At 39.1% G+C, this 25,621-nt stretch overlaps 1 protein-coding gene across 1 annotated transcript in view; it reads right to left on the reverse strand.

Moving 5' to 3' along the window:
- Positions 1-18,162: 18,162 nt before the first annotated feature.
- Positions 18,163-25,621, reverse strand: part of AOX1 (aldehyde oxidase 1) — a 46,891-nt gene continuing 39,432 nt past the window's right edge. The window contains exons 31-35 of the mRNA XM_075711695.1: positions 24,315-24,429; positions 23,613-23,678; positions 22,843-23,031; positions 21,222-21,389; positions 18,163-20,217 (exon numbers count right to left, since the gene is read on the reverse strand). Of these exons, the coding sequence (XP_075567810.1) occupies positions 20,167-20,217; positions 21,222-21,389; positions 22,843-23,031; positions 23,613-23,678; positions 24,315-24,429 (589 nt within the window). The 3' untranslated portion in view covers positions 18,163-20,166. The remainder of the gene's footprint in view (positions 20,218-21,221; positions 21,390-22,842; positions 23,032-23,612; positions 23,679-24,314; positions 24,430-25,621) is intronic.

Consider the following 25,621-nt stretch of genomic DNA (forward strand, 5'->3'; position numbering starts at 1 on the left):
AATAAGAATAGAAAATACTCGTTAACATACTTAGATGCATATAGTTTTTTACTTACATAATCTTTGCATGGGCTTTAATACTGGTGACCACAGACAGTGAAAGTTCTCCATTCACTGGACGAATGTCATCAATGTAAACTGCTTCACCAGTGGCATGCTTAATACCAGACTGGTACATGATGGGATGGCCCACAGGATCTTGTGGAGACTGTCCTGGGTCAACATCCTGCAGAACAGGAACATGTTATCCTCAAGCCAGAACAGCAATTATAGAAAGCTTTACTTAAAAACACTTTCTGAGATATTTTGTGATCATAAAATCCATGTGGAAACCATTTAGATTTTATGACAATATTTGTGGGACACATTATAAAGGGCTAATTCGATTTTTAGAATTTGTGCTGTATTGAAACCAAGGTGCCCTGACAGAAGTCTGAGAAAAATACTACATTAGATACCATCTCTAGTAAATGGCAGTCTCTTCAGCAGAAAGATTGCACTAAATACAGAGGAAAAAAAATAAAAATCAAGAAAGAGAGAGGTAAAAGGGACAAAATGACACAGTGGAACCATAGCAGACAAATGAGAGCTAAAGTCCTCTGGATCTTATAGCTAGCCTGTCTGCTGGGTCCATACTGCTTCTGATAGCATTCCTGTGCAAGCCATGCTTTTACAGACTTCAGCATCACCACTGCTTCAAACAATCACATTTCACATTGTTTACTTCAGAGAAAACATATCTGAAATCAGGAATATATTCAGGGATCACTCTTAATTCCTTCTTGCCCATCTTCCTAAAGAGATGGGTAAATAAATATTCTGGTCAGTGTTGACTAGACCAAAAAATGGTTTCATCCAGGTTTTTGCTAATTAAATTCCCATCAACAATACCCTCTATTACTTCAAAGACAGCCTGGAATTGAAAGCATTTCAGACATACTTAATGAAAATACAGCTTTGACGTTCTCTGTTGTTGAATTGATGATAATTCACATTAACTTGAAACAGACTATTATCAGGGACAGTGAAAATCTTCCAATACATATGTTTTGGTTGGGCTTTTACTGAGTAAAGAGTTCTCTGTAAAACATTATCCTCTCAGTCTCTTAAAGGAGAACAAAACAAATTCTTGGCTGACGCTGCAAGTTTTGGTGAAAAACTGATAAGAAGCAGCAAAAGTTTGATTTTAAAAGTTTTTCAGTTTTGCAATGAAACTAAAATAGGAGTGAAAATTCTTGATGAAATCTGGATATTTTTAAAATTGAAATCCTCTGCTGAACAAACTTTTTGACATGGCAACTACCTCTCCCTTTCACACTGTAGCTTTGCAAATAAATCTTTAAGGCTTGAGCAATCACAGAGATGCTGCAGTAGGTTATTCCACTTATTTGTACTGAGGCCCACTGGACAGTTTAACTACATTCTGCTGAGCTCTTGCACAGCTTAAAGCTGTGCCTCTGTTTCAGCTGTGTCAGGGCAGCTTGATGCTGCACAACACCTTGAGGGCAAGGAGTGCATCTGCACCCTGAGAGACCAGAAAATTTATAAAACAATAGGAGATTTCCCACAGGGTCAACTGTTTCAGTAGCTTCACATTAAAATTAGTGGAGGCTTAGGAATGAAAAATTAGAAGGGCAAAATACTCATTAAAATAGAGGGTCTGTGGCAGTCCCAGCTACAAACACACCTCACCTGATAGATTTGGATAGTGGGGAACACCACTTTGTAGCACTCTCAAAGCACTCATCTTCTCCTTTGAGAGCTCAGCATACCTGAAGGGACACTGAAAGGAAGGTGATGTCAGAGCAGTGTTGTCAGACCCTTATTTCTAAAACAAAACCTTTCCCCTCACATATGTTGAAGTAAAGCCTAGCACCTTTACCCTTTCCTCTCACATCCCCAAATCTTTAAAAAAAAAGTTTTTCTGCAGCCTGTATGCTGACGTGGGTATGCAATTCTTGTCCAGTTCTTACCATCTGATATAAACCATGTAACACTTCAGGTAAAATCCGAAAAAGAACCTGACAAGCAGAGTTCTTCTATATTCTACTTTTCCAGCCAGAGCTGACAGAGGGAGAAAAATTTCCTCCAGCACCAATCTGCAAGCTTCGTTCAGCATCTGATGATTCCATTGCCTGGTAGAAAAATAGACTAACATGAACACACACTTCTTTATAAATAACAGGCAGCTTAAGCTATTGTGAAGTATGTGGGAAGTAGTAAGTGGATCAGCATAAGTTATATCAAGAAATAACCTGTTGTTGGGGAGGACAGGTCAAATACAGGTTGTGAGAGGCTGATGGTGGGATCTCCACTGGCAGAATCAAGCAGACCCCACGCATCACACCATGACTCCTGCATTTGGCTTAAATACATCAAGATATCTAGTATCTTACTATGAGCTTCTCACAGGACTTTCTTGCACTGAGTGTGGTTGAGCCAGGCCTCCATATAAAATACGCGGATCTACAATCAATCCGAGTGTCTGTGACTGGACTGAAGAGGACTTGCATTCCAGAATTCACTATGGACAAAGCATTTTTCTGAATTTCAGCCTGTCTGAAGGCTGAAATAAAGTCATCCTAATGGGAAAAAAAGGAAGGAAAAATTCCATCAGTGGCAGAAATTGATTGAAAGAAAACAAATCTATTATTCCTTGTATTTTAGGTGTTACCATTGTCCAAAGAAAGCAACATTTTTAAAGAACATTTGCTAGAATTACTGTTTCAGTTAAACTTCTTATTTTTCTTGAAGTACTAAGCGGATCATAGACAGACTTACTAAGAGGGAACGTTATTTGAGGGAGGGACATTATGTGAGGTTATCTAAATGTAAGAAAACATGCCAAATTTTAAATTTTATCAGTGGTTTAATGACTTCGGAGTGCTGGAAAAGCAGTCCTGGTATAAGCCACATCCTATATGGCTGGTATGTTCTTTAAATTTAATTCCAGCTTAGAAAATAGTGTTTTCTTCTCCAGGATACGGACGCCCCACTGTGCTAAGAAACCTGATTTTGTGAAGATTTTACACTCAGAGATTCTACATTTTATGCTACAGTAATGGCATTTACAGATGGAGGTGCTAGAAACAGCTGGGCTTTCTATTGTCAGAAATATTTTGTTCTGGAGACAAATCAACATATTTTAAAAGAAAGCATAATAGCAATTTAATTCATGATCAGGCACAGATAAATCCTTTGAAGAAAGTGTATAAAGTGCCCTTTCTGTAGCCCCAGAAAGAAACTTCACAATCAGACAGCCACAGGACTTCTAAAGTAGAGGTTAGCAGGTTAGATCTGTCACTATGAGTATGTGATACTCTCAGGACAAATGTAAAACTTGGGATTTCATGTTGAACAGTGAGTCTTGTCAGAGATGGAAAATCGTCTCAACAGGATTTACATTGCTTCACTGAATCAACGTTCACATCAAGCTACCCAAAACCAAAAGCCAGCAGCTGACAGGAACAAGAGGGAGAACTGACAACCAGGTTTCCATCTACACTTTCTGTTGACAAGTCTTGCAAAAAAAGTGTACATGTGCCTTTTTGTTGTGTCAGCAGAGTTAATCAAAAAGGTGATTCAGCATGAAAGTGAGTGGCAGAAACAGCTTCCCCAAAAAATGGTGTTAATTTCCTGTGGTGAGGCTGCTTAATCTCACATGTTATCCATGTGATGGCTGACAGATAATTTTCCTGCTCTTTGAAGTGACCTTTTGAGTTTGCCAGCACTGCTGTTGTCTTTTGTTCATTTTGTTGTCTCCACCTCTGCTGTTCTTAGGTGCAACTGTCTTTCTCTGAAAGGCAAGACTCTGTAATACCCCCTGTGATAGCTTTAGTTCTGTGTCACAACTTGTCATGGGACAAAGCAGGTTGGGATTTCTTTTACTTTGTGGAGGGAACTAACCCATTCCTCCTTAATTTTCTCTTCCAGGCTGTTTGTCTCTCAAATCACCACTAAGACTCGAAGATTCTGGGCAGCAGAAGCACTGTTGCTGCTGCCAACACAGATTATGCTTTCACAGGCTTTGAGCTCATGGGAATCTCGTCGTTTTTCATCGGAAACCTGACATGGCTGGCCAGCCTCTCATGGGCAGAAGCAGTCCTCCAGCATGAGGCCACATACGTTTAGTATGCTGTATTGCAGTGGCAAGCTACTCTGGGGACTGACCCTCTGGTATCAAGGTTGGCAGAGGCTCCTGTGGTCACTCCCTCATTGACTTCAATCACAACATACTAGCCTCTAGCTGGGTCTTCCTCTACTTGCCCCGTACTTTTCCTCACATCCACTAGAGGGATATCTAAGAACACAGTAACGATGACACCATTTCCTCTGCCCCTAACCCCCTAAAGGCACGTGCTGCCACCTTTGGTCACAGTAGGTAGGACCTTATTTTGTGAGTAGTTGCAACGACAGCTCAGGACTGTTAAATGTAAATCGCTAATTAGTTAGTGAGAAGAGGCCAGAAATGAGCTTTATTGCTGAAGACTGTGTGACAATATGGCATTTTTCCTAGAATATTCAGGCAGCTCAAATTTCTGTGTCTGGAAGGGGCACAAGTGCACATTTAAGAGTGGGGGAAAAAACAGTAAGAGGCCTAAAGAAGTAGAAGATGATGGCCAGCTGGAAGAAGCGGGAGAGTGATGGAAAGATGCCAGAGCTTTCCTAGCTACTTCCAAAGCAGTAGTAACCTGCATCTTTCAATGCCTACTGAAGATAATGGAAATATTCTTAATAATTACACTGGAACCTGAATGAAACCTCTGAAACATCGTGGTCTTACCTTCATAGAGTATGGGATGAGAACAGAAGCAATGACCTCCTTGGGCTTTATGTCTGCATGCTCACAGCCAGCAAGAAACTGATCATTTAAAAGAATCTGCCGCTTATCATCTGTTGGATAAAACTGTTACTGAATGTGGAGCAAGGAGAAAATATTTCTGCATTGCAGATTCAAATTTCATTGAATCTGTGCAAAAGAATATATTAAGGCCAATATGGCCTTAGTACAGTCAGCTCCATTCAGGATCTAGCCTTAGACTGCAAAATCCTTTGAGTGGAAAGGCCAATCTTTATGATACACATTAAATGCAATATATTTCCCTATATGAATGCTATAGTCCCCCATCACACATAAAATACTGAGTATTTTATACTTTCTAGAAAATATGTCTTACAAACGCTAATAATATTCAGAAATCAGTGATTTAGGTTTAAATATGCCTTTTCTGTTTCTGCTCAAAAGCTCTTAGACCTTTATATCATTAAAGCACAGTAAGCTTTTAAGAAATTATCAAGCACTGTGATGAGATGGAGAATCAGCCCTGTACATCTTTAGTTCAAAGACAGTAGAAATTGTTGCCAAGAGTCTCCAAAGTACCCATGGATTCTATGTGACAAGGGTGGGACTTGCTTGGGCTTAATTACTGGAAGTGTTACTGAACTATGATGCACACATACACACACAGACATGCACACAAAAAGTACCAGTGACTTCAAGAGAAGTTTCTAGGTGCATGGCCCTAGCGAATGAATGGCAGTTTTTCTTAAAATGTGAGAGACATAAGCAATAAAAGCAAACAGTGGTGGAGTTACAAGATAAAGCTAACCTGTCTGATAAATGGAGCAATATAGCCAAAGGCAGGGCAGAAAGGAGACCTTTCTACCTGTCAGGCCTGGCCACCTTGCTTTCATGAGATTGCTAGATGTTGTTTCATTTTGCTTTGTGAAACGGAAAGACAGTGTTTTCTACTGACACACACTTTTTGCCAGTTAAAATGATAGGCAAATACCAGGATAATGTCCTCCTTCAGCAACATGTACCATTCTAATTCATCTAGGAGATGCACAGTAGTGTTTAATTTGAAAACTATTACCTATAGCCATATTCTCTGTTGCAGTGTTCTGCCCATCCAGCAAAGATATTTGGCAGGGAGTCCAAAGCTTACCTTCTGATGCCAAGTTGAGGACAGATTTGCCAACTGATAAGATTGGGTTCAAGTCCCAGGTCGATCCCCTGCTTACAATGTGTCCTCCTAAAGACTTTAACAAACAGTAAGGTTATTTTTAGGCTTGCCCTTCTTAGATGTAACAGGGATCTGTATCATAACCTCATTTTATTCATTTAAAAGGCCTGCTGAAAGAACTTATATTTGGTTTGTTCAATCTTAACTGAAGTTCTACATTCATACTTTTTAATGTGATTTAATTTCTTGTTCCCTTCAAAAGTCCTGTCTCATACCATCTCTGATGAGAGAGACCAGATTTACTTTTCTGTCCTCCACCCTCCTAAGACATGGCCATTCCCTTAATTAAAGGAAGAAATACAAAGCATTGAGGTAAGGGAATTTTAAAGGAAAATCAGGGACAAGATCAGAGATGCCTAATACATGATTGGTAAACAACTATGCGTTGATAGTCAAGCTAAAGTATGTTTGGCTGCAGGGTGTGCAGTACCATACCAGAAAACCCCACTTTTTTTCTTTGCCCAGCCTCTTTCAGTTCTCTGCTCACCCAGTGAGCAGTGATACCAGGAGTTTCTCTGGTTACAGTTCTCTGGATATTTGCCCCTGCTAACTAGCATAGGACTCCCAGTTATTTCATACAACTTTTGTGATGGTATTAACTATTTAGTGTTACAAGGCATGATCCCAGCCTCACCCAGCTTTTCTCCATGTATTTGTAAGTGACATTCACACAGATATGTCTGTAGTGTTGGCTTATTTACTGCCACTGCTGAATACTGTGTGCTCCTGAGCATTGCTGTGCTCCTGATTTGTTCTCCAGCTAGAGTTCTCAGATGCTGCAAGATTGCTTTGTAGATCTTTGTTTTCTCCTCTGGAAGTTTTGGGACTGCCTCTGTCAGGATGTCTCTGAGCTGGGCCAAGCAGCAGGCAGCTCCCATTACTAGCCCTGAGATCAAATGAGTTTAAACAGTGAAATCATGCCACAATATAAATGCCATATATAGCTGATAAAGCCTCTAAAGATTTGCTTTTGTACACAGCTCTTGTCAGCAGGAAGACAAAGAGAAATGATAGTAAGATGCATTTTATATGACATGCAATAAGACATGCAGATACTATTTGCTTGCTCAGCAATGGTTCCTAGTATACACACATACCTGACAAATATACATTGTGTATTTGCACACACCAATGCATATCCCTTTTTTGTGCTGTGTATCCCCAAAGACATGAACAACAGTTGACTCATTAGGATGAAGGATGACCAAATTATTGGAATCTTCCAAGACCAAGCTGTATACACTCACACTTCCAGTAGTATCAGAGAAGCCACTACCATGGGCTTCAGTGAACACTGGAGTCAGCCTGCAGAGAAGTCAAGTGTTGTATAACATTTTTTCTGAACAAAGGGGCCATGTTCTAAAGTAATCTTTTATTGACGGATCTGCTTAAATGCAGAGTTGCACTGATATTAGCATAATAATTTAAAAATATTTATAATTCAGTAACTGCTGTAAACTATGGAGCTAGGAGAACACAAGGAGAGAAAGAGGCAACTGTAACAAAATGTTAATTTCTCTAATTTTTAATAGCTTGGTTTCCCATAGGGAAGATGCTGCATTTCATTCTTTTGCTACAGGGTAATGCATCCACTCATGGAGGTGATGTGCCTAACAGACTGGATTCTCAACTGATGAACATTAGCACAGCCCTTTTGATGTCAGTGCATCTGTGATAATTTCCATTAGCTGAGAGTCCAGCCCAGCCACTCCAAAGAAAATCTTGCTATATTTTGGACTGGAAATCTATGTCTGAATATTTTGTGTTGAAAATCTAGCCCTAGCCTAATGTTCTTCAGACTTTGTTAGATCAGTGGTTGTGATAGAAAGGCTCAGGACCTGTGAAAACATAAAAAATAAGGCTGACTTAGGGTCTTCCTCTATGTTTGCTGTCTGCAGAAATTTGAGATTTCAACAAATATATTTTCACAGAACAGTTTCATAAATTGTCTGTCACCATCCATCATCTCCAGACCACAGGTGAGCTGACATACTGGTTAAAAGGCCTAGTGAAATGATGGCTACAGAGAGAAAAACCCCCAAACATTCCACACCAGTGAGAATCAACAGTTCTTATCGCTTCTGGTTTCCAAATACAAACCCCAAGTTAATTCAGTCACCACTGTTTGTACCATCAGTAGAGGTAACTTGGAGACTTACCATATTTTGTGCTACTCACAACATGCATTTCTGGAATCCTAACAGGATGGAGAATGATTGGTTGATAGACACCACGGCAATTTTTTTTGAGTCCTGAAAGGCAAAGTACAATAACATGATTGGAGATCTGTTTAAAGAATTAACCATATTCCTTGACACAGAGATGGAAAAGTTCAAAACCATTGTAACTAAGCAGTTTCAAAGTCTTACGGTTTTTTGTTGTGCAGTATTTTGAATATCACATTTTACTGCTTTTACCAGGTCCACTTCATCTGCTTCTTTCTGCAGTCCAAAGGCTGATCTAAAGTCCAAAGTCCAATATCCTCTTTCCTGACTCTTGGTCCTTGTTCTTCTGCGCTGGTTTCTGGTCCTTTCCTATATCACACTCAGATTTCACCTCTCACCTCAGAGCTATACACAATTCCACACCTGCTTCATCATGTTTCTAGCTACTCACTCCACCTTTCTATATGAGGTACATAATACCCTTGTTCTCTTCTTATGCAATCTTTAAAAAAAACTATTCCCAAAATTGTTTATATATGTAGTTACTAGATTATCTCATGACCTCTCTCTATTGTAAACCTCAGGCTTTCTATGGTAGTCCTCTTTGCTGTGCAGTGACTGTTTTAGAGCCTGATCCAATGACAACAGAGAGCTTTCCCTTGATGTGAAAGGAACTTGAAGTTTTCAAGACTTAAGATTTGGTGCTTTGCCAAGTACTGCATCATGGGGTCATATTACTCAAAAAATGCCATGCCCTTTACTGGGCAATGTACAGATAACTAGAAGACCCAAAGGGTTCTCTTTTGATGTGTGCCTTTACTGTCCCAACAGTGAAGGAAATATTCTTATCAAATACCTCCTGACTGATTACTCCCTCAAAAAAAAGTATACTGACAATTTATAAAAGTAAAAAACACCAACATATCCACAACTAGCCAGTACCTGGATATCATGATATATGGGGTTACTGTGCCCTTTTCATGGGCATTATTTATTTTGTGATGCTCAAGGTAATGTGGATGTGAAGTGTTTAGCTCTCATCAGCATGAGTGAGTCCTTCCTTATGCACAGAAATTGTCTCTCTGAGGTTACTGGAATAAGTTAGGCAGCACAAATCCTGGGCTCAGGTGATGGTGATAGTAGTCCTAATCTAGTTATTAACATGCTGCAAAAAATCAGAGGAAATTACATTGGCCTAAATATTGAAGCATGATCATTGCAATAAGAAAATGCATTTAGGATCCCCAGAAGATAAAATGCAAGATTACGTGCCTACTGCATAATGTAATCCCTGTGTCAAAAGATCTTTTGTCTTTCCATACCCACACTGGTGTTCCCCACAACCAGGGGTGCCTTTGGATGCTTGGCTTTCAGCTCCAGAAGCTCCTTCAGGCTAGTGGGAGAAATCCATGTTGTTCTCTTGCCATGGAAAATCAGAGTCCTTCTTTGCTGCTCTTGAGCCATTCTCTGTGGTAGAAATGACAAAAATTTGGTAATTTTGGTAATGTTAATATAAACCACCATATTGATAACTAAGACACTGTGTCATGACAGACAGTGAGACTTTAATGGGGCTTTTCATCTGAGGTTCCTGAAGTGCTGGACAATGCTGAGCTTTTATCTAACTATATTATTGCCTGAGAAACCGAAACAAGAACCAACTAAATGACTTGGTAAGAGACACACTAAATGAGTGGTAGGAGAAGATTAGCCTTATGTTTTCCTTTCTCCTGCTCTGATGATTCTGAAAGACAGCCTTTGTATATGATGTAAACAATAAAGCAATGTGACTGGACTCTGTGGGAAATCAGGGATGCCAAAATCTCACTGCATATGTCACAGAATAAAAGAAGTGTATTCTCTTAATAAGGGAGGATCACTGCATCCCCATTTGCTGAGTGTCTTGTATCTACTGTACTAGACCCAGACTAGTTTCTAAATATGTAAAAGGTATTTTAAAATTAAAGTACCTATTTTCCCATTTGTCTGCAAGGACTAATCTTTTCAGAAGTATTGTCTCCTTGGGACGGTTGATCAGTATTTACATTTTTGTTTAGTCAAAGGGTTTTTTCAGGCACCTCCTGTCTTACAAGACTAAATATGTGTCTGTGGAACCAGTCATAATCTTAGTGGTATGGGCACCCCTCCTGCCATAGAAGAATCTGTCGCTAAGTATTACCGCCTAGATATCTTCACAGCTGCATTTCACATGCTTTTTCCACTGCTCCAGACATTTAAAGCATATTCACCAAGCAGGTTTAATTTCTAAACATGGAGCTTAATGCCCAACCTGTTTAAATCTACTGAGAGCTTGAAACAGACTCCAACAGGTTTTTAACAAGCTCAGCATAATCAATCAAGGTCATGTTAAAGACCTTGTGTAGCCTTGAGAAGCAGTTCACTCCTCCTGGCAACTCAGTCTGAGCATGTAGAACAGATGATGGCACCTTGTTTCTGGCTGAACAGCTTTTTGAGCCAGCAGCAGTTTAGCCAAAACCTTATTCCAAGTACAAGAGTTGCAAAATGTCCATTTAATACTTGCATTCTTAAACCACGAGTGTCTCAAAGGCAGGTCAAGTAGCAGAAATGCAAATCTGCCTTCTACTTCATGATTTCATAAAGGAGCTTATCCTTTACTATGTGTGTTCTGCACTGAAAGCAATCATTAAACAAGGAAGTTGCACTCTCATGACAATTGTTTACAAGGCCAACTGCCTTGCAACAAATAGCATTCTGTAGTTCAGTAACAAATCAAAGAACCATGCCATGCTTTCCTAGAACTCAAATGCCTCTGAGGTTGTTGTGTAATAGCAACAAGAAGTGCCCACGAATATTTGCAAAAGGAGTGCAAACAAGGAATTTCACAAGAAGCTGTTGAAACATGAGTGAGGATTAAAAAAACAGCCTGGACCTGCTTGCTTGGATTCTACTCAGTCTGGCCTGCGTAAATCCGGCACTACCATTTTCACAGCTCTCTTCTCTTGCCTCTCTCTGCAGATCATGGGCATTTTAGGCCTCCTCCTTTCAAGTTTCCGTCTGTCCTTCTGTGACTTTCCAATAACTACTGCAATAAACCCTCTTTCCTCTTCAAGTCCTTTGCCTTTCCTGTGGACCTGCAGCATTTCCCACATGTAAGTCCAGTCTCAGGTTGCGAGGGTGTATGTACCAGTTGGAAGGAAACCATGGGTCCTGTGGTCCCTTGAATCCAACAGAGAATCAAAAGACAGAAAAGAAGGAGAAACTCATTTGCGAACTTTCCAAAAAAATACTATATTCCAAAAAAAGGCCAACTGGTACAAAATTAAATGGTTCTGAGTAAGGAGTTCTTTTGGGAAAAGTCTGGAAATACAGTTTTGGTTCTGGAGAGGCAAACAATTTCTTTTTTGAAAATATGAGCTATTTGTAATAATGACAACATACAGATTATCCACATCAAAATGTCTCATTATATTTGACCAGAACTGATCTTTTCTGTTTATCTGAGGATAGGTCTTTCAGCTTAACATAAACATCCTGTTTTCAACATCTGCAGGAACTCAGTCATACTTGCATGATAACAAAAGTCAGTAAGGCCTACTATTAGTTCAAGAGGAAATATAAATTCCTGTGTTGGATCCACAGGTGGGAATTCTTCTGGGTTGCAAAGACCTGAATGAATCTGCAAAGAAATTGGGGGGAAAAAAGGAGAATGTGTATTTTCAGAGTAAGTTGCAAATCTTTGTCAACATATGAGATTCTCTCCTGAGATGACATTGAATTTTTACACCTTATATGTTGAGTTGCACTCAAAAATTCAAGGTGCCCAAATTGATTGTTAATGTTTAGTTCTGTTATACCTATTTACAAACTACTCTAAAGAGACAGAGAGTCTGACATGACAACAAACAATGTAGCAGTCCATCTGATCAGAAAGACTTCTGCTTAAGGAGAGCCTCTCCACCCTTGCATAAGCACTGCAAGAACTGAATGCTGATAGCACACCACACAATTAGCTTTTTCTACTTGTTTACAGATGTCTTTTGTCTTCTGAGGCCTCTTGTGAGGTTAGGCATCTTCTGAGCTTCCAGGAGCTTACACAAAAGGAGACTCTGGATATGCCATGTTACCAGCACTGGTTAGTTTTTTCTGCCTCACTGATTTATTTTCAGAATAAAAAATCTTATCAGACCAGATAGCAACAGGTCTCAAGTATATTGAATAGGAAAAGAGACTGACACATCCTAGTCTGAAGTCTCTTACCCCTTCCCCAATGTCGTGGTTTAGTCCCAGCCAGCAACTCAATACCACGCAGCCGCTCGCTCACTCCCCCTACCCTGATGGGATGGGGGAGAGAATCGGAGGAGTAAGAGTGAGAAACACTCCTGGGTTGAGATAAGAACAGTTTAATAATTGAAATAAAATAAAGTAAAATAATAATAATAACAATATAATAATAATAGTAATAATAATATACAAAGCAAGTGATGCACAATGCAATTGCTCACCACCCGACGACCGATACCCAGACAGTTCCCGAGCAGCAGTCGCTGCTCCCCGGCCAACCCCCCCCAGTTTATATACTGAGCATGATGTCATATGGTATGGAATAGCCCTTTGGTCAGTTTGGATCAACTATTCTGGCTGTGCCCCCTCCCAGTTTCTTGTGCGCCTGGCAGAGCATGGGAAGCTGAAAAAGTCCTTGACTAGCATAAGCAGTACTCAGCAACAACTAAAAACATCAGCGTGTTATCAACATTCTTCTCCTACTAAATCCAAAACACAGCACTATGCCTGCTACTAGGAAGAAAATTAACTCTATCCCAGCCGAAACCAGGACACCCAAACAGTTATTTTCTCTGGTGTCCTGGTTTTGGCTGGGATAGAGTTAATTTTCTTCCTAGTAGCTGGCATAGTGCTGTGTTCTGGATTTAGGATGAGAATAATGCACAGACATAGGACAGGAAAATCTCATTATCTTGCAGCCCTATGCAGTCTAGCTTACTCTCACTGGAACTGGATGAATCCTGGTTTTTATGCTTCCAACCCCTTTCACAGTAGTGACAGCAGCACCATGCAATGAACATATGGGGAGAAGGCAGGAGCTGGCAGGATGATGCCTTTGAGGTGTGAAGGAGAACTGTGGTGTTGAATAGCTTTGTCATATGGGTCCATGGAGGAGGAAACAAAGCATATATACTCCAGCTAATCTAGAAATGCTCAGATTGAGCAGAAAGACATGGGGAGCAGGATATGCAAGCATACAAAATCCTGCACTTGGACCATGACAGTATGCATCCTGCTCCTACAGCTAGGACTTAGGCATTAGGTGATAAGCTTTTCTAATTAAAGAAGTGGAGGGTTAAGTTAAAAAAAAAAAAAAGAAAAAAAAAATTGTTGAAACCCCAAAGTCTAGAGCCAGATGTGATGAAGTCAGGCACAGCATTTCTAATGAAACAAAGTTTCAAGAGCCAGGGAGAGAAAGAAAGTAGAACTCCTAATTTTGCTGTGGGCAAAATTGTACAATTACAATGTAATGTGTCTATTGCTGAAGTCCATGGAGATTTTATCAATGATTACATGAAATATCTAGTGAAGACTTACTAACAGTGACATATCCTCAAATTAGCACAAAAGTCAGGAGAGGCAGATGATAAAAGGGCTGCTGAAATCTCAAATCATAAAGAACACAATTTAAAAACATCATTTCTCCAGAAAGTTAGGGGGGATGGTGCTGGGTTTTCATTTTGCTTTTGTTTTTTTTTTCAAAGATTGAAGAGAGAGGATCTAAATCTCTGTTACTGTGTGATAGTGAGGCCAACCCTGTAATCACATTTGTAGAGGAAGGCTATAGGTAAGGCTTTTAAACATGTACCAGAACTCCCCAAAATCCATCTAAATGGAAAGAAACCAAATATTTCCCAGTGAATGTCAGTTTTCTCAAAACACTAAATTATCGTTTCCAAATATCAGCGCTAAGATACTGTATCTGCTTGGCAACTGGATCATATGTGGATATCATCACAGTGCAGGCACCACAGCCATACTCCACAGCCATATTTTGTACCTGAGAGATGGACTCTAAAGGTGACTGTTAAAGAAAAAAAAAAAACCAAAACATTCAAAAGTTATTTTTTCTTTATATTCTTCTGAGTCTCCCTTGTTTTATGTGCATGTGCAGAATTGGAGGGATCTTCTGACCAGATAGCTCCAGAGACAAGAAAACATGTACAAGATAGATGAAAATAGAGCACATAAAGAGATGAGAAGGGTAAGGACAGAGAGAGAAATGAGTGTGAGGCAGACTTCCAACACAGAGTTTTTCAGTCTCTACAGCCAATACCTGGTAAATTCCCAAAAGACTGAAATTAGGACCCTGTAAGTGGGATGGGATGAACAAATACATCAATAGGTTTTCTTATTAGCCTTACTCATAATACTTTCCTAATCCTTACACATAATTATCTGTATCTTGCATTTGCAAAACAGTACCAGCAGATCTCAGTATGTTTCCAGTGTTGCTTCCTGAACATCCAAGGAGTATAGCAATTTAAAATGGAGCACAATACCCAAGGGCACACACCTAAATTCTGTATGGAAGGACTCCCGCCATTATGTGCCTCAGTGTAAAGGCTCCACCCTCAAATCACTATCTCCTCCTTCTGGTGAGAATATATGAGTCTGGACATTTTAAACAGTATTAAAAATGTAACAAAACCCTGTCTTCAACACCCATATAATATAAACATATTATTGTTGGAGACAAGATAATACAAACAACTTTGAAAACATTTTTTAGGACCCATTGCTGCAGAATGAAAAGAGACTGAACCTCAGGCTTCTCTCAACAGTTCTGCTATACCAGCAGCATGCTCCAATTTACCAAGGTGTAAGACAACATGAACTAGTTCAGGAATTTATTTGGAACTGCGGAGTGAAATAAGGTTTCAGAGTATGTCTTTAAGCACAATTTGCATGTAATGATAGATAAAACATAACTGACAGAAGAAAAATTGAATTACTTTTCCTTAATTCACCTGGTAAAAAAAAGCCAGTACCCTCTCTCTAGAGTGTAAAAATGTTGACCAAAAAATGAAAAATATTGCTAGAAAAATACATAGCAAGGTTGGTTTGTTTGTTTGGTTTTTAACAAAGAAAATAAATCCCTTCATTTCAGCTTATATTTTGGGTGACATGTTTGTTAATAGGCATTCTTATTCACTTGATCTGCGAAGTAAGAAAAGGTGACAAAATGTCTTAGAAAATTAAATGTGAGCTTTTGGCATCAAGAACAGAAAAAAATTAACTACATATTTTCTTTTGATTAATTACTGAAACTATATTAGTAAGCAGCATATTCTTTTACTAGTGATCTATTTACTCGAACTACATCAACTTTAGGAGCGTATTAATATAAGGTCTTAGTAAACAGCTAACTAATTACAACGCTAACAATTCTGTGATATGAGGGGTGATACAAAGTCACTCAGACTATGTAAAAACTGTGGTAGAAAGCAGGGTGCTATAAGGAAGATCAAAGACACAAGATGATTATCTGTGAATAAACTGTTGCTCCAGAATAACAGCTTTCCTGAATATGAACAGTAAACATTAAAGCACTGCTGTTTTAAAAAAAAAAAAAAGGCATTTAAAAACTTACCTTCCTGCCATTCACAAAAAAGACAAGCTCATCTGATGGTTGGAGGCAAGCCATGCTGTTGCATTAAAGTCTGAAAAAATAAAGCTTTACACATCAAGAGAAATTAATGAAATGCTATGTGCTCCTAAAGGCCAACTGAGTTTGCTTTGTCCCACAGAATTTATTTTCAGACTGAGCATCAAATTAAGTAGAGGGGGAGGAGCCAGTGTAATGTATGCCATTTCTCAGCAATTAATGCATGTTCAGATGCTAATACACCAAACTTTCTATTCCTACTCCCATCCCAACTTTTCTCTGGTGGGCTGAAATAATCTGGAAAATATTTGAGCCCCTCTAATTCTAACCCTGTAACCTAAGAGATAAGGCACTTAACTGTGAGGGGGTACTTCTGGGTTTGAACTACAACTGTGAGGCCTGGATTTTTTATATTATCCAGTAACTGATGAATTTAGAATGCATAGGAATGCCCAAAGCTAGAACCCAGGACATGCAACATTACCCACTTCTGTGGGGTGTCACATGCTAAGCTGTGGAGCCATGCTTCTCATTTTAGCTTGTCACTGACCTGAACTATCTATTTTTTTTTTTTTTTCTGCAGAGTGACCAAGTTTTAACAAAATCAAGATTACTACCACACACATATTTAAAATTTCCTTCTGGTTATCTCTGTGCCATGCCAGCTCTATACCCTGACTGCTGTGGGTGCCATTATAAGGTGACCATACTCTATATATACACCATGTTCTTAGAGAGAGAAATCCCAAATCCTGATTTGGGATTCTAGATTCTTACCCATTTCTCTGGATGCACATCCATGAAACAAGGTCATTAATCTTTAAATGCTTTATTACAGAGGGCCTTTTTTTTTTTTTAAAGGACACTTACGTATATGTCTTTCAAAAGTGTCCATTTGTGTATGTACATGTCTTTTGTTTCATTTACCATTTTTACATTTTACAGCAAAGGTCTCTATTTCATTTTGAGTCAGTGTAGGCTTGCAGCACAAAGTAGTCAGTCCCAGATCTTCTACCACTCCCCGTTAGAAGGAAAGAAAATTATTCTCAGCAGAGATATGCTGCTGCTTTTGCGTTTTAGCCCCTAGTGTATGCCTGAGAGCTACCACAATGCAAGCACTGAAGCGATGTCAGTCACTAGGGCCTGCAGGCAAAAGCCCTAATGGGTCCTGCCAACTGCAGCACTGCTGTGGTATTCCACGTGTGTTGTAGGTACAATGATGCAGGTTCAAAGGCCCAAGAAGAGAAAGAACCAGGCCCAATACTAGATTTTGGCAGTCCAGTATCTAATTTTCAGAGTACTAGGCCTCCAAACTAGAACATAGTATTTATGTTAGGTGTTTAAGCTTACACACACACAGAATGGGAGTGCTGAGGGTGGATAGTTATAGAAACAGTTCTTTCATGAAGAAAACGAATAAGGAGAGCTCTTCTCAGCCGCCTCCAGTTTGGGTGTTCCTGTACAGTGCACATTAATGTGTCAATAGCCATCCAACGCACCAGTACCTTCGAAGCCCTAACCCTTCTGCTTATCTAGACCCCTGAGTCTGGACATTTTAAACAGTATTAAAAATGTAACAAAACCCCCTCTTCAACACCCATATAATCTAAGAAAATTTGTTTCATAATATCCCATGTAGCCATAGTGTCATCTATCAGGATGTTTAATTGCTGGTATTTCTAGCTTCCAAGCAGTTTTTCAAACACGTAAAAGCCAAGAGACAGCTTAATATGTTTCAGCCCCAAAAAAACCCAACAACCCATGTTTGGTACGTGTATAGATTTTGCTGAGACAACCAGACAACAGTGCCACTTGTAAAGAGGCAGGGAGGAATCTTTGTTAATAATAACTGAGAAATACTGACAAGCAGATGTGTGATCTGTGCTGCAGAAAACAAAGTGTGGGTCTAGAACACCATGAATGCCTGGAGTGCAAACACCTCAGCACTGCAGGTGGGGAGACATCATTGCCTGCAAGGGTTGGGCCATGATTTTCACAAGATTTGATTTGTCTGAAACTAACGAGCACCTGCACTCATGCATAGGTACATAGGAGAACAACAGACAATGCCCCTTCCTCCAGTTCAGTAGACCTATATGCTCCCTGCTTCAGCATACGCCAGGATTTACCCACATTTTGGGGCTGTTACTGACACGTGGGGTTGTGAGCTGTCATTAACAAAGCCCATGCAGTGAAACTAAGAAGATGTTTCAAATCAGGAAGAACTAATTATGGCAGCAACATTCACATTTAGTTTGATTTATTGACTTTCTTACAATATATAAAAGCCAAGGTAATACAAAGAAAGTGAAGAAAAAGAAGTAAAAAATAATGGGGCTTCAGCTGCCTAAGCCACACTTCTAGTGCCGCTTCAGATGATCTGCTAAGACCTGGTTGGCCTCCAGTTGCTATGTCATATCTTCCAGTCCTGTGCCCTCCTATGTCTCTGCTGTCTTATGACATCTAAAACGGTCTAGACACCTATGTTTAAGCAGGGAAATTTCACCTACTTATACCAGTTACAGAGAGACAAACAAATTGAAACAATAAAGATTTCATATCTTAATAGGCAATGCAAAACCAGTTTAACTTACTAACGTGATTTCTGTCACAGATATGGTATTAACTCATAAAAGGGATGGAAGGCAAGAAAAGAAAATAGTCTGTGGAAAACTGAGAAGCAGTGAAATAAGAGCCTGCAAGCTGACATGTCAAACAAATTAGAGCAATTTATTTTCGTTACAAATGCCAGTCTTCATGGCTCTGGAGCAATCTGTCCTATGAGTAACCGGAAGAGCAATCACCACGCTCAGCAAGGAATAAGTGATGCAGAGGTTCACAGAAACCACACATTGAATGTACAAACTACCTATTTTCACAGTTCTACTTTCTTATCAAAGAACCTGCTGCACTTTTTCAGGTGCTACTTTGAGTAACTTCCGTAGACTCACTAAAAAAGTGAAGTGTTTTCTCTGTATTAGGATGTATCCCAGACCAAAGCCCCAAATTCAAATACCATGGAGATTTGTGTATTTGTACGTATGTGCATTCAGAACTGAAATCTCAGCTTTGCACTTCAAGAGGAAAAAAGGTTGAAGTTCCCAGTCTCCAATATTGTGGATTCTGATGCTGAAATCTGAATATTGTGGCCAGAGCTGCCATAATATATTAACTTTGATATAGTCTATGTAATTTCTTGGTCTCATCTTAGGTTACAAATATATACATACTTCAAATTTAATAACACCAGAATTTCTGTTACCTTTTAATACAGTGCTGCTTTCTATTTTCCTGTTTTCTCCAGCTGCCACTACTTGGCTGTGGTCTAATCCCACTGCACCCTAAGCAGCATCAGATAACTGATCTTTGCAGATCACCTTTTGATCTCATTACGTTTTTTCTATCTTCTTTATCACAGGAGTGGCCAAGAATGGGAGAAAGTTCTTAATTGTACTTCCATGGCTCAATATAGACCTGAGCACAGGATTAAGCACTTGCTTAAGAATCCCTTCCAGAGACAGGTTCATCCAGTCTCCTATTCAAAGCACAGTGAATTCCATGCCAGTTTTCCCATTAAGTTCAGAGGCTTTTGGCTTGCTCCATGAGAAAAAGGTTCCGGTGGAAATTACAACTGACTCATCCAACTTTTGCAATAAAATTAAACTCCAAGTAGGTCAGCTATAGCAATTTGCCTGGCATAGCAAAAGAAAATCATAACTCTTGTTTCTTGCATGTTTTTAACACAAAGATGTCTGTGCCAAAAAAATCTAAAGCAGCTTTACTACAAATCAGAGCATCACTTCTGATCAAAAAGGGACTGGATCCAACAAAGTCCTGATTCTTCAACAGACAAAGATCTCTGTACTCACACTCCACTGCAAGACTCAAATCTAAATCAGAAAATTAGCTGAAGCCATTAAAGAATCATTTATCATATGAAGTTAAGTGTAATACATTGCAGTAAGTTATCTAACATACATTTATACTTCATCCTAACTTTCTTTCCTGCAGCATTTGAGCTGTTCAGCAGATCTTTCTTGTTGAATATATATGCTTCAAATGCAGGAGATGTATTTCTAGCAATTGAATGCAGTAATTTAAGCAAAGTACTGTAACGAAAATACTGGATGGAGAATGAAGATAAGGATAGAAGATGTAATGTGCATATTTTTGGTAGCTGATTCTATTCTGAAAATGAGAAAATGAGAAAATATATTTATCTGTGTGTTGATTAGTGTGTATTGGGACAGTAAATCAGTTTTTCATTCCATTCCATTCCACTCCATTCCATTCCATTCAGGTCTTGTGCACTCTGGTTTGTCATTCACACAGATATGGCCTGAGGAATGCAGGAAGCAGATTCGTCATTTGTCATCTAAGAGAACAAGCAAGAAATTAAAAGAGTGACTTGTTAATATTATTGGACTGGCCAGCTCCCAATATTGCCCTTATCAGGTGCCTCCAAGCCACTCAGCAGGGTGTTCTACAGGAGATACCTACAGAGGATGGCTGGAAGGAAGGTCAGTGATAACTGGGGTCAGGGCCAAACAGGGATGGAGAAGCATGGTCTCTGCACTGGTGGACCTCACCTCCCGCAAGCTCCTGACATGAGAGTAAGCCCACGAACCTATTGATTTGGGGGCCAATGATGCCCCACCATGACCACAGAAATACTATGGGAGTAAGCTCAAGAGCTTCCATGACAGAGCCTCAGAGGTTCAGGGCACAGTATGGATTTATATGCTGGCAAGGACCTTGCTTCACAGATGTTGTAGGCTAAATAAAAACTTACACAGAAAAGAATTGTAATAGCAGTGGGAACATGACTACAGTGAACAGTTGCAGAAAATGTAGAATATAAAGGATCAGCATTATAAGAAGTGTATTGCCTCATTTGTTCTTCTTCTGTATCCTTTTGTTAGCTCTGAGTTAATTATTCTTGTTCCAAAGAGTACCAGAATGAGTGCAAGTCAGTGGGGGAAAGCACCTGGAAGGAGAAGGAAGATGCTTGGAGGCTGATCCATTTCATGTCAATAAGAGGAGCTATTTAATCCTCTATAGGATTTGACATATAGAAGGGAAGGAGGAGGCTTCAGGGAAAGAGGGGACTGTAAAAATTATGTAAATTTCAAAGAAAAAAAAAAGATTATACAAAACCAGGGAAATTTCAATACAATGCTTGAATGGCATTTGTTGGAATAATTTGTGTGAGTGAGACATGTTACTAGACATTTCAATTACAAGGAGCGATATGATATTGCTGTATGCAAAGCATGACCAACTGGAGATATCATTAGGCACCCCACCATTCAAGGGTGCCAAAACCAGTATGCACTTCTACCCAGAAACAAACAGACCCTTCCCCCACTTTCCTATTACCATCTCAGTAAAGTCATCTGCGCAGCCTGCCCGTATTTGTTCAGCAGTCAGAGGGCTGTTCAGTGCAAAGGTCTTTTTCAGTCCTCTTTCATTCCTCACACTAGTTACTGCATCTCTCAAAGCGAAAAACACAGAGCATCCCAAGAAAAGTCCTGCCTCACCTATCCCCTGAAAAAGAAAATAAAAGAAGTCATATAGGTGTAGGTTTTGAGCAAATGAGAGGAGTACATGCCATATCAATATCAACTAAAAAGCTTAAAAGTCAGTGACTCAAAAAGCATTTCGTCCTTCAGTAAGGAAGTTTATTTTAGATTTAGTGGAAGCAAGCTCAGATCACACCAAGTCTTCTGATGGTAGCTGCTTTCAGGGAGCTAAAAAGTTGATTTCAAATATTGGCTATTGATTTTAGAATCTTTTTGGCTCATTGATAAACTGAAATTTAGAATAACTGGCAGATAAAATTAAAACAATCCAAACCCAGGTACAGATACAACTAAGAAACAAAGCCTGAACTCATGATAATTCCCTATGGACAAACACCACTGACCTCAGTGGGCTTGACATCTTCTCACTGGTTCTGACATAAGATTCACATTTGTTACTTATCTCAAAGATAGGTCAAATCCACCCTTATTCCATAGTTCTCTCAGTGCTATGCTATTGAACATTTTAATTTGGACTGGATTGGGATATCACAATTGAATCTTACTTATCTCCTTGCTAAAATTTGAGAACTAAATGTCTTCCCCAAACATGGTGCATGAAGACAGAACCACACCTTCTTATAGTGAATTTTAAGGTTAATTATAGGAGATAAGTTCACAGAAAAGGATAAAAGCTATGTTTGAAGAGGGATATTAGATCAGCTCTCTAAAGCACCTCCAAATCAACTATGTAACTACTTCACCTAGATAACATTTTTTTTCAAATACTTTTCTAATTATGTATTACTGAGACAGCTTTAAATAATTTTAAAGGACCTATTTGTTCTTTAATAACTTTTGCTGTAAAATATGCTTTTTCCTCCTGTCATGCTGCTTTATTTTACTGTATTCTAAATGCATAGCTAATACTTGAAACAGCTGGAAATTTGCAGAATTACCTGCATCTTGATTTTACCATTACTACATATATGCAACTGGCCACAATATTTGTTGGTGTAAATTGAAGCAATGATTATACCAACTGAATACTTGAGCCAATTTCTCATATAAATACACACATGCAGTCCCATTTCTTATTGCATAACACACACACGTAAGCTGCACACTCTCATTGTCATTATGATTTCTCCATCAATTTATTTGGTATTTTTACACTAACCCTTCAGTTTATCACCACATTTTAAAAGTACAGTTTTAAATTCAGCTTGCAGCTTCTGTGTATGGTCTGTTAATGAAACCCTAAAATTCCTACTTGCCAACCATGAAAGATATGGAGCAATATCCCGCATTATATCTTTTCATATTAGCTTCCCTGATGTTGTAAATAAAACAATTTTATGGACACTTGTTTGAAATGCTAAAGAAGAGGAACTGAAAACTTATATATGTTTTATATCAGAGTCATTTCTCTGTTTGTCCTAGGATCTAAGAATTAGGGCCTGTGATGGTTTGCTTACCTTGGATGCATAGATGGCATAAGGATTTTGGGAAGACGACAGCAGGGAAACACTAAACTGTTCTGGAATATCACAAACAGCAGGGATCTTATACTGATCTGGACCCCGAGTATAGAGAACTCCTTCTGGAGAATACTTTAATTCCTCCATTGTGTACAGTCCAATGCCTTGAACAAAGGCACCTTCAATCTTCAAATAAGCAAAAAAACCAGCATTTACGTTCTCATGTTTGGTAAAATAGGTAATACTTCAGCAAGAACTATTTGTATCACTAGCTGTTAGAAGAGCATTTTCTTTCCTGTTTGCCTAATGGGATTCCTCAACATTTTGGGGCTACTGTGATAGGAAAAGCTTTCTCATACCAGAGACAGACAAACGCTTTTGTGATGAAGTGATGAGGTCCGCGGACCAGCCTGCAATGAAGAAAGGTGTTTCCCTGCTATCTAGTGGCGAAGGTAGGTCAAACAACAGGAGAATTTGGAGACTGTAGATCACAAACAGGATTTAAGTCCAGCAGATAGTGGGCATATATACGTATACAAAGTGCTACAGGTTGACGCCACAGGTAAAATTCAAGCTTCATTGACATCTACAAAGCTCTGACACTGACTCAAATGGGGCAACTCTACAAGAAAAGGACCTTCTAATATGATCTATGATTTATAACATTATCTAGTAAGAAATTAACATTTTCTGAATTAATGAGGTAATCTTCAGATAAGGCTATCAGTGTAATAGAAATAAGACAGCAGGAAATTCTTGGCACATACCTGTCCTATATCCACAGCTGGATTTATGCTGCATCCAATGTCCATAACAATGTCTGTTCTGAGGTTCTGTCAATAAAATTCAAATGCGTATTACTGAGAGAGATGCATGGAGTGGAGGCATTAGAACATAATGCGGGTTAGAGTTGGTATTCAGTGGAATAATATATGCTAAGACAGAGGCCCCTCCATGTACACAATTTCAAAGTAGTTTCCAATACCCCATTACCAGCAGAATGGACTTGTCTCAACTTTAACAGAAGTTTAGCCAGAGGCAGCGCTGCCAGATTTTTCCCATTGCACAAGGAAATCCCCGCATAAACAAGTACAGATAGAGGGCACATGATCAGCAGTCCAGACATTTAGCTGTCTAGACAGTCAAAGCTGCATATAACAGAATATTTAGCTCTGCTGTAATTTGTTTTCTGGCAAACAGGGAGAGAACAAGCAAAGAACATGTCAGATGTCTGCCATAACCCAAAAGGTGAACCCATATGACATTAATACAGATGTGCCAAAAGCTAGTTAACACTGCACAGCTTTCATTCTGCTCCACCTGTAATTTGCATTTACACTGATATATTTATTATCATGTGAAGACGGGTGACTTATTCATGCAAAACCTGAATGGCTGTTGGAGCATCCAGTGATACAAACAAACCTCGTTCACATTATTTACAAAACCTCCATGAGCTCAGTTATTACCTTGTGATCTCCTGTTAGACAGTTAATTTCAACCTCTGAACAAGCAGCTCCATAAAGAAAATATGTGAATGGCTGTCCTTCCCCTTTCTCCCAATCCATGTTTTCATTGTAACCTCTGATGGAAGAATCAAAGTCCACAAGAAGAAAATTAATGAATGTCTGCATCGTAACAAAGCAGATGAGCACATGAAAGTTTGAAACTACTTCAAGTGAAATCTTAAATAACAGGTCAGAACCCCAACAGTTAAGTTCCATGAAATCCTACAGAGCACTAGTAGTTTAGGTTTGATGGAGCTGATATTTATATAAAATTTAGCAGACAAGCAAGCTATTTCAGTTCAGGAGAGTCTATAACCAGCATAACCCGAGAAATATACTAATAAAGACACAGTAATCAAGTACAGAATACAAATTTAAAGTAATGGTTGCTGAGGTAATAGCACATAAGGGAATTCAGAAAAAGGGGGAAAAACTGTTCAGGACCTATGAAAGAGTAATTTACAAGAGATAAATGAAAGAGTTAAAATTACAGAAACTGCCTACAGAATGAGTGAGAGGGTTAAAACAGGAATATTGAAATAAAGGTGTAATTACTTAGAAGGGAGTGGGACTAACTGAGGAGACTATAGTAGTCAGGACTGATGGGGTAAATTCAATGGACACAAGAGGACAGTGAAATGTGTTATCTCCCAACCATGTGAGCTATGTGACCAAGGCATATTTTCTGACCATATACGACTGAAATGTCTTTGCTGAGCATATTTAAAATTATACCCCATAAAGCAATTATAGTATAAATCAGAGCATTGAACTGTGCATTGAAAAAGGGATACACAAAATCCACATATACAACTTCCCATATCCCATCTACCTCAGCTGGCTTTGAGATTCTTGGATGGGGAGAATATGACTGGATAAGAACTAGATCAATACAGGATTTGAGGCTCAGGGATCTGCAGATGTTTTTTGGACACTGTTAAATGTCAATAGCAAAGTATGACTGTTGTTCATTGCTTTGGAGATATCAACATTCCTAAATGGCTGCATAAGCAGAAAACATACTTGAACAGACTTAACAGCAGGAAGGAACATTTTGTTAGGGCTTTTCTCAGTGTTTTAAATAAGTATGGGTTTGCGAAGTGCCTCTTCAGCTTACTCCAGACTGCCTGAATACCTGAAAAGTTGCTATCAATAAGTGGGTAAATACAGGTGGAGGGAGAGAAGATGTATGGCACAGCAGGCTGAGAGAGAAGCTTTGATTTGAACCTCACCTGAGTTATACCACAGCAGTTTTTTCTTTCTGGTTG

The sequence above is a fragment of the Pelecanus crispus genome, chromosome 5 (assembly GCF_030463565.1).
Source record: "Pelecanus crispus isolate bPelCri1 chromosome 5, bPelCri1.pri, whole genome shotgun sequence".
Taxonomy (NCBI): domain Eukaryota; kingdom Metazoa; phylum Chordata; class Aves; order Pelecaniformes; family Pelecanidae; genus Pelecanus; species Pelecanus crispus.